The sequence below is a fragment of the Prosopis cineraria genome, unplaced genomic scaffold (assembly GCF_029017545.1).
Source record: "Prosopis cineraria cultivar Desert tree isolate PC_DT_omini unplaced genomic scaffold, ASM2901754v1 PC403, whole genome shotgun sequence".
NCBI classification, from domain to species: Eukaryota; Viridiplantae; Streptophyta; class Magnoliopsida; order Fabales; family Fabaceae; genus Prosopis; species Prosopis cineraria.
This window is the reverse complement of record NW_026555728.1, coordinates 37,767-50,278: the sequence shown is the minus strand read 5'-3', so window position 1 is coordinate 50,278 and position 12,512 is coordinate 37,767. Positions and strand designations below refer to the sequence as shown.

The following is a 12,512-nucleotide window of genomic DNA, read 5'->3' as shown; positions in this document are numbered from 1 at the left end:
TTGAGATAAGCAGCAGTTTCATGACTTATAAATGCTGTTTCTTATATTAAATCACCTGTCAATATATTTGAAGAGTTTTAAGAAGTCGCTAATTAAGTAATTAAATAACTAAAATTGTCTGGCATAAGATATATACTCCTTTAGTATAATTTATAAGTCACTATAACATGTTTTACGAAAATAAACCACAAAAAAAAACCTTTAAAAATTATTAATTTTATCTAAAAAATTAATAATTTTTCAACTTTGCTCCAGAGCAAGGACTTTAATCAAGAAGGATTAACACTGTCTCTGAACTTAGTCATGAGTATAAGTAAAGCAGATATATTATTACTTAAATTAAGATCATGTAGTACAGGAAAACAAAGTGACGCAATAATAAGTGTAGAAGCATGTTACTGGCAGTGTGACCGATGCAGGATTTGCTGATTAATTATGATGATCCACTTAAAGCTGAATATATAATCGAAATATTCTTTCATACACGTTATATTTAACAATTATTAATCCACAGCTTCACGCTTTAAGTATAACACATACGATTTAAAAAATGTAGAGTGATACTGAATCTGGGTCTGCTGCTTTTTTTCTATTACGCGCTGGCATACGCGGTGGTGTATTTTAATTCAATCCAATATTTTATAAGCTTGGATTGACGGAGATCGCGAAGTCATCATCACGTCTAATTAAAGTAAGTATTAAATTTGTATATCAAGACCATTTGGAAACATAGACCAGAAAAGTACGATAAGCTAGATTAACTTATTAGATTTAAACAATGTTTAGCTAGCTCTAACATCAAGAAAATTCTTACCAATACAGGTTTGAATTGAAATATTTATACCCAACCAAGTCTTAATTTAACAAAAGCATAAAAGAAAAAACTTTGTCCTTTGTCCATGTTTCATTATTAGAAATCGCATCCCTTCTATGTCGAAGCGAATTACCAGATTGTAGCAATTTTATGCTGTGAACTCAAAAGATCGAATTATAATATGAAAATTCATTCAAAATTATTATAATTTTCACCAATCAAAAGAAATAAACCTTTTCCATCCATCAATGTATGATCTTAATTTAAATATATATGGTATGTTCTAATGTTTCATATCAGATTATTGTATGCAATATTTGGTACAATATTTTAATTCGACCTTTAAAAACATTATGTAATATTACTTTTACCATTAACAAATATTAATTTCACTATTAGTTGACAAAAAAAATTACTTGATCATTTTTTATAATTTTTAGATCATTTTCTGTACATTTTTTTCTTTGTGTATGTAATTTTGAATAATTTTTAGTTATTTTTTTATAATTTTTGATATTATTGTATTTAATTTTAATTTCTAGTCAATTAAGATTAAATGTTAACTTGTATCATTAATAATATATGAATGGTATTGTATCATTTTTAAAAATTAAAAAAATTATTGCACTAAAAATTTGAAATTTTAACCATTCTTAAAACTTATAATTTAAGAGTGAAATTTATTTTTAACTTTGGATAAAAATAATTAAAAGAGATGGAAAGCAGAGAACGTAGAGAGATGAATTGGTTGGGATTGGAAGGAGGGGAAAGAGCCCTTTTATGAAAGAGGAGATGAAGGGTGAAGTGGGGCCCAACAGCATCCGAACAAATCTACCTGTCAAATAGTCACAGTCTTCTTTTGCTTTTTGCTGCCATCCAAACGCACTTTTTCTTTACTGTTTCCTTTGTTCCTTCTTCTATGCCCTTTCCTTAAAATATCATTTTCATTTCGGTAAAGACATCCTCGCCGCTTTAATCATTACCCCTAAATCTTTGACTGCCTCTCTCAAAAACACACTCGAAAAACACCAACCTCACTACACTCACCACTGATTTCACTCAGGAAATATCAAAATGAGTCTGAATATCAATAATACCTCTTCTTTTTCCTGTTTTGCCAAAGAATATCAATAATACTAATGTGAGTATTTTAATGATCGAGGGTCTGAATGATAATACTGTATATATTCAAAGTGTACGTACTTAGTTTTTATAAATAGTTACATTACATAATAAAAGGACAGTTTTTATTTAGGGTTTGTGGTGGCGGCAAAAGAATGAGGTAAAATACTTTTGAAGCATAAGTATTAGCTTTAAAGTAATTAAAACGGCGAAGAATTATATTCCAACAATATCCTAATTACTGCCCTTTATGTGTTGCTCAGGCAGCTTTTGGTTTTTACACCTCAAATGTGACGTGGATCGAGTTGTACAAAATCATCAATTATGCTGACACACTAGCTTGAGATGATTTGAGAAAGGACCTTGGCTCTTTTGTCATACACTTTATATAATGAACTTGAACAAATCGTCTTTTACAATTCTCCATTCCCCTTGTCTTAGAACTATTTCCTTAACATTACGTGTGAAAGAATTATGAGGAAACAGCCTTTGATTTTGCATAAAGAGATTCCAAACTCATCCATATATTTTATATATATCATCCATGAAACAGTAACAAACAAACGCTATTGCTTCAAAAAGTAAACTCGCTATTCTATAGTTTTAATTTAGCTAGCCATCAATCCTTACGGCTATATATCTGTCTGGTTCTTTTTCTTTTCTGGTTTCATTTATAGTGATGTGAGTAGTGTTATGTTATGTACTATTAGCTAGCTAGTTTTCTTTCACAGTGTGTTTAGAGTTTTGCTTATCCAACAAGTTGATAAAAACAGATCAGATATATTAAGATCATATTTCATGATATGATTCCACTTATATAGCACTCGCTAACAGAGAGTCAAACTTGAATTGATTAGTGGGGAAAAAATGGGATCGATCGCTTCTTAGGCGACACTTAGGTACTGTGATATATGCGTGATTCTGGTCCACTTTACATGCATTTCTGTACCATATTTTGTCATTCACATGGCTTCTACATATTCTTTTCATTTTTTAACCCAGAGAAAGAGAAAGGGACCATCATGCTGAGAAGGTGTTAGATGAATGGTTTCTAAAGCCATGGCAACCTTTCACACGATCTTATTAGTTGTTTGGACGATAATAATAAAGCGTACGTTCTCAAACAATGCATGAAAGCATATATGTAGTAAAAACAGAGAAGAAAAATAAAAGAGTAAACAATATAATGAGAGGAGATATATATAAATGATGGAAGATCAGAGTATCAGATTCGGAAAGTTGTCAATATATAAATGGATAAGTGTTTGGTGGCATTGGCATGTTAGTTTGTGCAGTAGAAAAGACAAAATGGTTATTCTGCTTTTGAACATGTTACAGAGATGAACAAGCTTTCATCATGTGGGTTTTCTTCCGCTGCTGCGTCTGCTATACAATGGCTGCAAAACCAGAAGGCAAGTGTTAGTGATGATAAGTACTGTTGCATGTGTTTTCCAAAGCTTTTGTTTTTTCGGATTAATTATTATGACTGGAGCACTATGCCGGCAAGTTGGACCATGTTGGTGAGTTCTGAGTTTTGATTCTTTCCTTTAGACGCGGAAAAAGTGATAGAGAAGGAAGGACCAACGCCTTACATGGGCTATGGACCTATATATGGAACCACTTGGAGTGTTTCCTAAATTGGTGATGATCAAAAAAGAAAAACGAAACATATGGTCCATTTGTGCTGCACCTTTGTGTGCAATCATCAAAATTTAATTTTTTTTTTTCGCCATTTTGAGTTGTTAATTTTACCTCATACTTAGAGCATGGAAAATCCGTGTCAACCCACCTAATTGAACTAGTAAATTATTAAATTAATATCTTGACTGATTTAATAAAGGTTTTATTTATGACTGGTACTAATCACAATTTCATTACAGTTTTGATCATAACCAATGCCTTTACCAATGATTAGCCTAATATTTAGTACCTTGCTCACACTATAATTTTTGACACATCAAATTTCCTATATATATATATATATATATCTACAAAAGGAAACGCATGTATATAAAGCATTTAGAGAAGAAATTGAAAATAAAAAAAAATTATAAATGTAATTAATCATGGGTTTGTACATGGTTCATTCATATAGGCAATTCACTTCACCATTTTTCAAAATTACAGCCTATTTGAATTTCAATTGAATATAATTAATTTCAAAAAAAATGATTAATATACATTGACTTTAATTATAATTGATTATCTTATAAGATAATCATGTTTGAATATTATTTTTCAAATTAATTTTGACATAATTGAAAATGTTTGAATGATATAGTTAGAATCAATTTTAGATGTAAAAATTACTATAAAAACATTATTTTTAAAAATTAAATATTGATACAATTATATCCAATGATGTTAAATTTATTCAACTCATTTAACAAGTAAAATATATATTTTAAATTATATAATATATTATACCTGATTAATTATAAAAATTTCAATTATATTATACTGTAATATTAATAATTTAATGTATGTAAAAAATAAATTACTGTATCTAAGTTCACATAAATTTATATGATATTTAACATGTAGGATTAATTATGAAAACTATATTTAAAAATAATATTCAAATAAAACATTATTTATAATTTTAGTAATTAATACTTCATCCGTCCTAAATTATAAAATACTTTTGAGAGAGATTTAAATTTTTAAAATATAAGATACTATAAGAAAATAAGGTTTCATTTCATTCCTAGGCGTATTTTAATACTACATTCTCTCTCTCTATATATTTAATAATTAAATATAGATTTAAGGTTATATTAATGAATGATATTTTTAAAAGTTTATATTTTATTTTAAAAATAAGGTTATTAGATTATTTAATGAAAATTTATTGGTGTGTAAAATCTTATTCAAAAATATTTATATAATTTAACTCCAGGGAGTATTATAATATAATATTTAAGAGGCGTGATCTTGGTATTTATTGTAATATTTTATTTAATAAGTTTAACGAAGAAAAGCAAGCCAACAACTCTGCAAGTGCACAAAGGGGTATGTTGGGGCAGGTAATATTTCTGGCAAGAAATGAATGAAAGTAACACTAAAATTGTAATTGATAAGCTACTCAAGGCAGCTTAAAAGAAAACCAAGTTTAGCATTCAATAATCAATTATGGGGAAAATCGTTTGCTGGTTTCTTTGACTTGGTTTTTTAAGTTTTGCTTTGTAATAAAAACAACGAATTACGTTTACAGAAGCGTTTTAGAATAATTTTTTATTCACTAATAGACGCTCAATCTAGTACTAATGGATATTCTACAACAATTCGTGATGAAGGTTTAGGTTTAAAGTGACTGAATAATTATGATTTCAGTAAAGCATTAAATCCAACGTCAAAAGTGCAGACAGGTGGTGGTAATTATGAATATCAATTAAATAGTCTAGCAATCCCATCTACAGAAGATCAGGTTAAGTCAAAAATTGAATTTTATATCTAGTTGTGAAAATTTGATCCACCATTGGACCAATAGGCCTATCAAGTTCAGGCCCACTATCGTATTGACCGAAAGAATAAGTGGATGAAATTTAATAAGAATCTTCTCCAATAATAGAATGAGAATCAAAAAGATCTTAGTCATGAGACCCACTTCAACAATATTATGTGGGTGTATATGTATGTATATATATATATTCTCTCAAACAAAAAAGTATGAGAAAATATACACATTGAGCCGTACAGAAGTTTGTCGACGTGCTGCTGACTTGTGTTTGCTGAGTGATAGAAATCACATGATAACTAATATGATAAATCATGTGACACACAATGATACAGACACGTCGTACACAAAGTTAAAGGAAAGCCACACTGTTTATAATATATATGAAGTCTTAAGCGAATTTAAATCAGCTATGAAATAACTTGACTCTGCTTTGATGTTCTTCTGCACAAAGTTCACTTTGACATTGTTGACCCACAATCTCTACAAATCAGCTGTGAAATAACCTGACTCTGCTTTTGATCTTCTGTCTGCATATTGGGCACTTTGACATTCTTGACCCACAATCTCTACAAGTCTGTATCATTATCACTTCATTATAATCACAATGCAACACCAAAACAGACCTAATTTTACACGCGCGCTCAAGTGCGTACACAGTCTAATAGAAATTCAGATTCATTACAGTTAGTAGAACTGACATGAAGTACTGATTCTAAATCATTCATTATTCTATTAGAGTTAGTCTCACCATGTGTCCACAACCGAAGGCCATGTCCTTATCATTGGCCAAGCATATTGCACATGCCTGCATTTCATTGTAAAATGCTTGTGTTAGCTCAGATTTATCAAGCCTAATCTTTTTGGATTTATTTTGTCACTATTTATTTATTCTATAGGCTGACAACTGATTTAGAATTCATTTGTAATTAATTATAATACCCATGAAAATCAGACAATATGGAATAACAGTTTTGATGAGGCAAAAATATCAAAGAGATTATATTAAAAAAAAATTAAATAAATAATGGTAAATTTTTTGTGAACTAAACAATTCATTTACTGTAAGAAACACTATCTTAATCATTTACATTTATATTTGAATGTTAAACCAAAAAAACTTTTCTTTTGATTTTTTTATGGACCTATACTATTTAACATACCTGTTCATTAAGGAGATTGGATTTCTGTCCAAACTGTTCCTTCGAGAAACCTAAATAAAGTCAATAATTAGAAAACAGAAATTTCAAATACAGAATAAAGTACACAAACTAGTCACAAATTTTTTCATGCAAAAGCAAAATCAATATTCCGAATTTAAACAAATGTTGTTGTTGTTTTTTTTTTCACTATATCATCATACGAGTTTAAACCTAAAGCTTTATTCATATTCTATTTCACCCTTACCACTTTAGCTAATTTCAAATAGCTTAGCGAAGCAATGTCATGTTTTTTTAATGCACATCAAATACTTGTGTTAAATATTTATCCAATGATTCTAGTTAATAGTTATATGAGTTCTCTTTTAGAGTTGTGCAGTAAACAGTAAAGTGCTTTAGAGTGGAGTTGTCGATAGGCTTAAACTTATGTTTATCTCCCTTTAAACATGGGCTTATAATATAGCGATAGGTCTGTATAAGATTCACATGCTAGACTGGTCTCATTACTGTCTCTATTTTTCTCTTCACTGGTATAGCCAGCTACTTTAGAGTCCCACTAGATGATACTACCACTATAGAAGATTCATGTATATATGTGTTATAAATAATAGGGAGAGTGGCAATGAGGGCCCCCAGAGGAGAAAAAAATATCAGTGAGGGCCAAACACACAACTTAAGGCTCATTTATTCACAATTGAATCGATGAATCTGTATCTGTGAACAGATAATCTTTCAGTTGTGTTCAGCTCTCACTGCTATTTTTTCTTCTCTAGAGGCCCTCATTGCCATTCTCCCTAAGTAATACCTCTGGAGAAGGAGAAGGAGAAGCAATTCTAGATTCAATTGCAGCAACAGCATCAAGTGCAGTGAGTAGTTTTTGGCCAGTTTCTTCAGCCAGTTTCATGGCAAAATCTGTGGCCCGATCTCGCTCCTTTCTCAGCTTTCTCACATTTCTCTCTCTTCTTGTACCTCTCTCACAGCCTTTGAATATTCATTCTGTACAACATTTCTACTGGCATTACATATCATATTAATCTCAGAAAATTACACGTTTGACCTTCACCTTTGATTCTCTACAATATTCTTGTCAACAAATCCGAGTGGTTAAGTACAATTATAGGTTAGAGGAATCATATACCTTTAGCATGAGTATGAATTCTTCTTGCCTTTTCATTTCTGCAACCCTCTTGTCCTCTGCAATCTACACGGTATATCCACAGAGTTTAAAGATAGCCACATACAGAATCACTTGAAACTAATTGTGTGTGTGTGTGTGTGCAAAGTAATTTGGCAGCAGCATAACCTGCAAACAGCGTAGCTTCTCAGACAAACTATTAACCAAAGCACGTGCTTGCTTCTCCGAGTCTGATATTAATTCCTTTTTATGCTTCAGAATGAGCATCTGATAAAAGTAGTAAACAACACAAAGTGTTATATTAGCCCTTCTCACATCCCTAGAATTTACACAACTTATACTTCATAGTTTTCTCTGCATTTCTATATTAATCAAAGGATTAACATGAATTAAGCTTCTTGTTCTCATGACTACTGCAATTACCTGGTGCTCAGATTCTTTGATGAAGCTGTCTAGTTTCTCTTTAGCACTCCTTGCTAGCGTTTCCCAGTTGTCACGCTCTGATTTTAGTGACATATTCTCATTTCTGATTATCAGCGAATATTTCATGTCAGTAAGCATAACCAATCTGCACAAAATTTATAACTAGCATTCTTCATATTCCAAGTAATCCACAAAGTCCACCTAGTTACTACTGTAAAAGAAATTTGAGTATCTGTCAACCACATCAGCATTTCAATTGCTTTGCAACTTTAATGGACATGAAATTGTTCCTAAAGAAAGTTTTGGATGAAACAAAGTAACATCTTGTGAACAAGTGAAACGAGGAAAATCAAGAATAATAAAAGACTCTTGTACTTGATCTTTGCCAGTTCTTCCTTTAGTGTTCTGACTTGTTCTGCTATTTCATGGGGTTCCTCAATAGCTTCCTGCATCAAAACAAAAGTTCAATTCACAAACTGGCCATTGATTTTTTCTCAGATGAAGTTCCATCCTCAATATTCATACCTCAGAACTTCCAGTTAGAAGATTGAATTTGAGCTGTTTCTTAAGCTGCTCTTCATTTGCTTCAACATGTTGTGCCTCTCTCGCATCTGTTATCTGCTCATCATCTTCATCAGAAGAGTAAGAACTTCCCTGCCCAAATTTTCAATCATAAATCAATAATTCAAGTTTAGATCATACCCAGATAACAGTCTTAATCTTTAAAACTTTCCAACAAGCCTCCTAATATATGAATGTTCAGACATATATAGGTAGCCCTATTAATATGCCACATCACCAATGAAATAACAGGTATAAAAATGAGGTTCTACGCATGAATTTAAAAATTTAAGCTAGTATCAAATTTTGAAAATCAAGTAATTATTTGGACAGAATCCAAAATTCATATGCTCCTACAGATTTTTCAGTATTTATACATCTGATATGAGCAAGTTAAAACGTGGGCTTTCATATGAAAAAAAAAATGGAATAAACTTGTATATGACAGTAACATTACATTTTCAAGCTGCTTGATCAAAAGCTGAGAAGCACCATGAACAGGTCTTTCATACTGTGGTTCTGTCTCCATCTCATTGCATTCATATTCATGCCAAAATCTCCAATGAGTCACTTGGCATGCCCATGAGCTGATAAATTCAACAGACCAGAATGAGTCATCTTTACTCTAATCACAAAGTAAATTGAATATTTCTAAATTTATATCATACATTAACCAGGAAACTCATATCTAACTAAAAGAGTATGAACAATCAGGATGGAAAAGCTTATAAAAAAGAATTGAGACTTGCCAATACAGAGTAGTTTTGCAACGTGAGCAAGTTCTTCTGGTTATGGTGCATAATTTTCCACAGTATGAGCAAGCATCCAAATCCTCTCTTGCAGAACCAAACTTCCCATCTTCATCTTCATCTTGAACCTTTCTGTCTTTTCCATCCTCTGCTTTGGAGTACTGATAATAGGGTTCTCTTTTATCAGCTAAGAAAAGCCACCCCAGGAACAGTATGACCATGATCATCATTATGAACTTGAAGAACCATAGTAGGTTAAAAAACAACCCATCAAACGCCTTAAAGGCACTCTGTGATTTCAGTGAGTTAAGAAATTGGAAGGACAAGCTTGTGTTCTTAGGAACTGCCATGTCTTGCTCCTATCCAATTATGATACTTACTTTCACAATTAAAGTTAGATCAGAAGCAAGTACCAGGAAATGAGAACCAATCAACTAGGGGAAACTAGAAAATACATAAAAGCTTGACTTGAAGTTTTCAGGTCTACCAAAAACCATTGACTTACCTTAATCTCCAGTGCTCATCTTGATATTAAAACCATAGAAATTTTCTTCAGAGGATGAGATAAGTTCATTCAGAAATGAAAGTCATGAAGGATAAATCTTTATCACCATAAATCAATGGGAAGGATCAAATAAGGAGGTTTATAATAAGTGGTAAAATAATTTATCGTGTTGTGAATTACCACTTCCAAAAATATTGACCTATGGAGTGAAAGCCCCAGCCAAATCAGTGACAGGTTCTTTTTCAGTGATCTCAGTATTGAGGGATTTTTCCGAGAAAATATGCGTTCATTAGTATAATCCAATTAACTAGTGTGACATCATCTGATGCCAATTGAGTTATGACAATTGGGCAAGTGCTATCTAGTGTTACTTTTAAATTATCGTAAGTTAGCTTATTACTAGTCAATGATGTGACGGTTGAAGCCAGGGGCTTAAAATTATAATCCAAGTCTAATATATGCTCGATCCATTCCCACATACAAGTCACAATTAATTAATTCAATGGAATCTTAAAAAAGTAATTAAAACATCGATATTGTCTTAAAAAATTCTCATTTTATCCTTATTAAATTATCATTTTTAAAAACATTTTCTGGTATGCAGCCTCTTATCCTATTCATAGAAAATTGTGAAAAATTAAAATTAAAAGAAAATAATTAATAATCCATTTTTTATGCAGAGTTATATATAAAAAAGGATTATCAATTTTTTTAAAAAAGTAACTTATATATGAGATTAGAAAAAGTATTCAAAAAGTGTGGGCTATTTCTCATGTTTCGTAATGTTAGTTATATTTAAATTCTATAAATTTATATCAAAAGGTTTTTAATATTATAATTAATATATGTGTGTGTAAACAAAATCTAAATAAATATTACTGTTTGATTGTAATTTCACGCTTTATGGTTTTAAAAAATATTTAATGTAGTTCTTGTCAAATTTTGGTCCTTAAATGGAATCGACACTTGGCTGACGGTAGCAGTAAAAACTTCCATTCTTTAAAGAAATAATTGAGTATTTGATTTTCAATTTTTACATATTAAACAAACTTAATTAAGGGGAATCTATTTTATATTTTCAATAAGAAATGAGAAAGGCTAGAAAGTTAAAAACAAATGAAATATTCTTTGGTAGGATGAAAGAGAAACTAATGGTAGATTATAATTATAAATTATTGATACAAGTGGTAGAAGTTTTCCGTTCTTCTTGTCTTTGTCGTTTGTTGGAGAAATTTTCTTGGCCAAACTTGAAAGAAGTCTTGCAATTATAATTAAAAAAAATAGCATTTTCCAATCATTGACCGGAACGGGGGAAAAATGCTTTGCCTAATATAATATCGTTTTGTTGGCATAGTAAAAATTAAATTACATAGACTATTATTGGGATACAAGAGTAAATTGACTTTTAAATTATAAGTTTAGAAGTGTCAAGGACTAAAACTCTTTTTTTTATAATTTTTCCTTCAACTTTTTAAAATTGTGCAATTTAGCCATATCATTAACAAAAATTAAACTAAACCATTAGTTAGACCAAAAAAATTTGTAACTTTTTTGAATCTTTGCATGTAATTTTTTTAGTCATTTACTATAATTTTTTATCATTTTCTATAGTTTTTAAAAATTTTTTTTCATTTTCTATCAATTAATGATTAAAGTTAATTTTTATTAACAAAAACATATTATACTATTTTTAAAAATTAAAATAAATATTATATAAAAAATAAATTATAATTTTACATTTCTAAACTTATAATTTAAGGATCAATTTACTTTTTTATCTATTATTATTTATTCAATATTTGTAAAGTGAATAATCAAGATGGAATTGGTATTTTTTCCGATGGAATGGAATTGGTTTTTGGTGTGTGTGTGTGTATTAATGTACAATTAAATATTAAGATAGTATAAAAAATTAGATAAAAGATTTACAAATATTAAATATAGAGTTTTGGTTAATTAATGGTTAAATCTTGCGAATTGTAAAATTTCTAACTGTTTGTTTTAAAATTTCCAGTTTTTTTATTAATTATTAAATCAAGGGTTAAAGTTTAATTTTTCCATATTTATATTTTAAAGTGCTAGACGCTCTATGCATTTTAGTAGGAAATTTTTTTTTCCTGAAGTATTTTTTGAGGTCCAAAAATGCCATTCTATTAGGAAGTCATTAATTTTGTCATTTTTGCTAACATGACTTATGTGTGGGTCTCACACACAATAATAGATAAGGCTATAGTCATATTTTTGGATGCTAATTTGTTCATAAATTCTTCTTTCAAGAGTATGAGCACCTTAAAATCTTTTATATGAGCATTGAGCACCTTAAAATTTTATTAAAGTAAAATTTAATAAATATAAAAATATAAATTATTTTCATATTCAATAATTTAAATATTATTATTTATAAATATTCATTCAAATTTATAAATTATTTTTTATATATCAATCTTCGATCTTTTCTCTAATATAGTACCCAGATCGTTACGCCTTTTGTGTGTATCCAAACTTATTTATATTTTTATATGGTTAAATTCCTTAAATTTTAAAGTCATTTTTGTAATTTTTTAGTCAACTAACAATTTTTCTTCA

At 29.7% G+C, this 12,512-nt stretch overlaps 1 protein-coding gene across 4 annotated transcripts; it reads right to left on the bottom strand.

Moving 5' to 3' along the window:
• Positions 1 to 7,487: 7,487 nt before the first annotated feature.
• LOC129296944 (nuclear-pore anchor-like) lies at positions 7,488 to 10,080 on the bottom strand. Of its 4 annotated transcripts, none has more exons than XM_054935342.1 (9): positions 9,927 to 10,080; positions 9,422 to 9,608; positions 9,130 to 9,259; positions 8,637 to 8,765; positions 8,487 to 8,557; positions 8,112 to 8,214; positions 7,857 to 7,955; positions 7,692 to 7,754; positions 7,488 to 7,549 (listed from the first exon to the last, which is right to left on the bottom strand). In XM_054935342.1, exons 3-9 carry the CDS (start codon positions 9,199 to 9,201, stop codon positions 7,499 to 7,501), a joined length of 588 nt encoding a protein of 195 aa, XP_054791317.1. In that variant the 5' UTR covers positions 9,202 to 9,259; positions 9,422 to 9,608; positions 9,927 to 10,080; the 3' UTR covers positions 7,488 to 7,498. The 4 variants fall into 4 exon arrangements, with proteins under 4 accessions (XP_054791317.1, XP_054791316.1, XP_054791318.1 ...); XM_054935341.1 differs by having other exon boundaries at positions 9,422 to 9,657; positions 9,927 to 10,077; XM_054935343.1 differs by having other exon boundaries at positions 9,422 to 9,582; positions 9,927 to 10,073.
• Positions 10,081 to 12,512: the final 2,432 nt, after the last annotated feature.

Bases quoted from the DNA above. Each gene is read 5' to 3' on its own strand.
- LOC129296944 (XM_054935340.1), bottom strand. From the start codon at position 9,771: ATGGCAGTTCCTAAGAACACAAGCTTGTCCTTCCAATTTCTTAACTCA. The intron at 8,766-9,129 runs GTAATGTTACTG...AAATTTGGGCAG, and splicing joins TGATCAAGCAGCTTGAAAAT to GGAAGTTCTTACTCTTCTGA. The intron at 7,956-8,111 runs GTAATTGCAGTA...TACTTTTATCAG, and splicing joins TCAAAGAATCTGAGCACCAG to ATGCTCATTCTGAAGCATAA.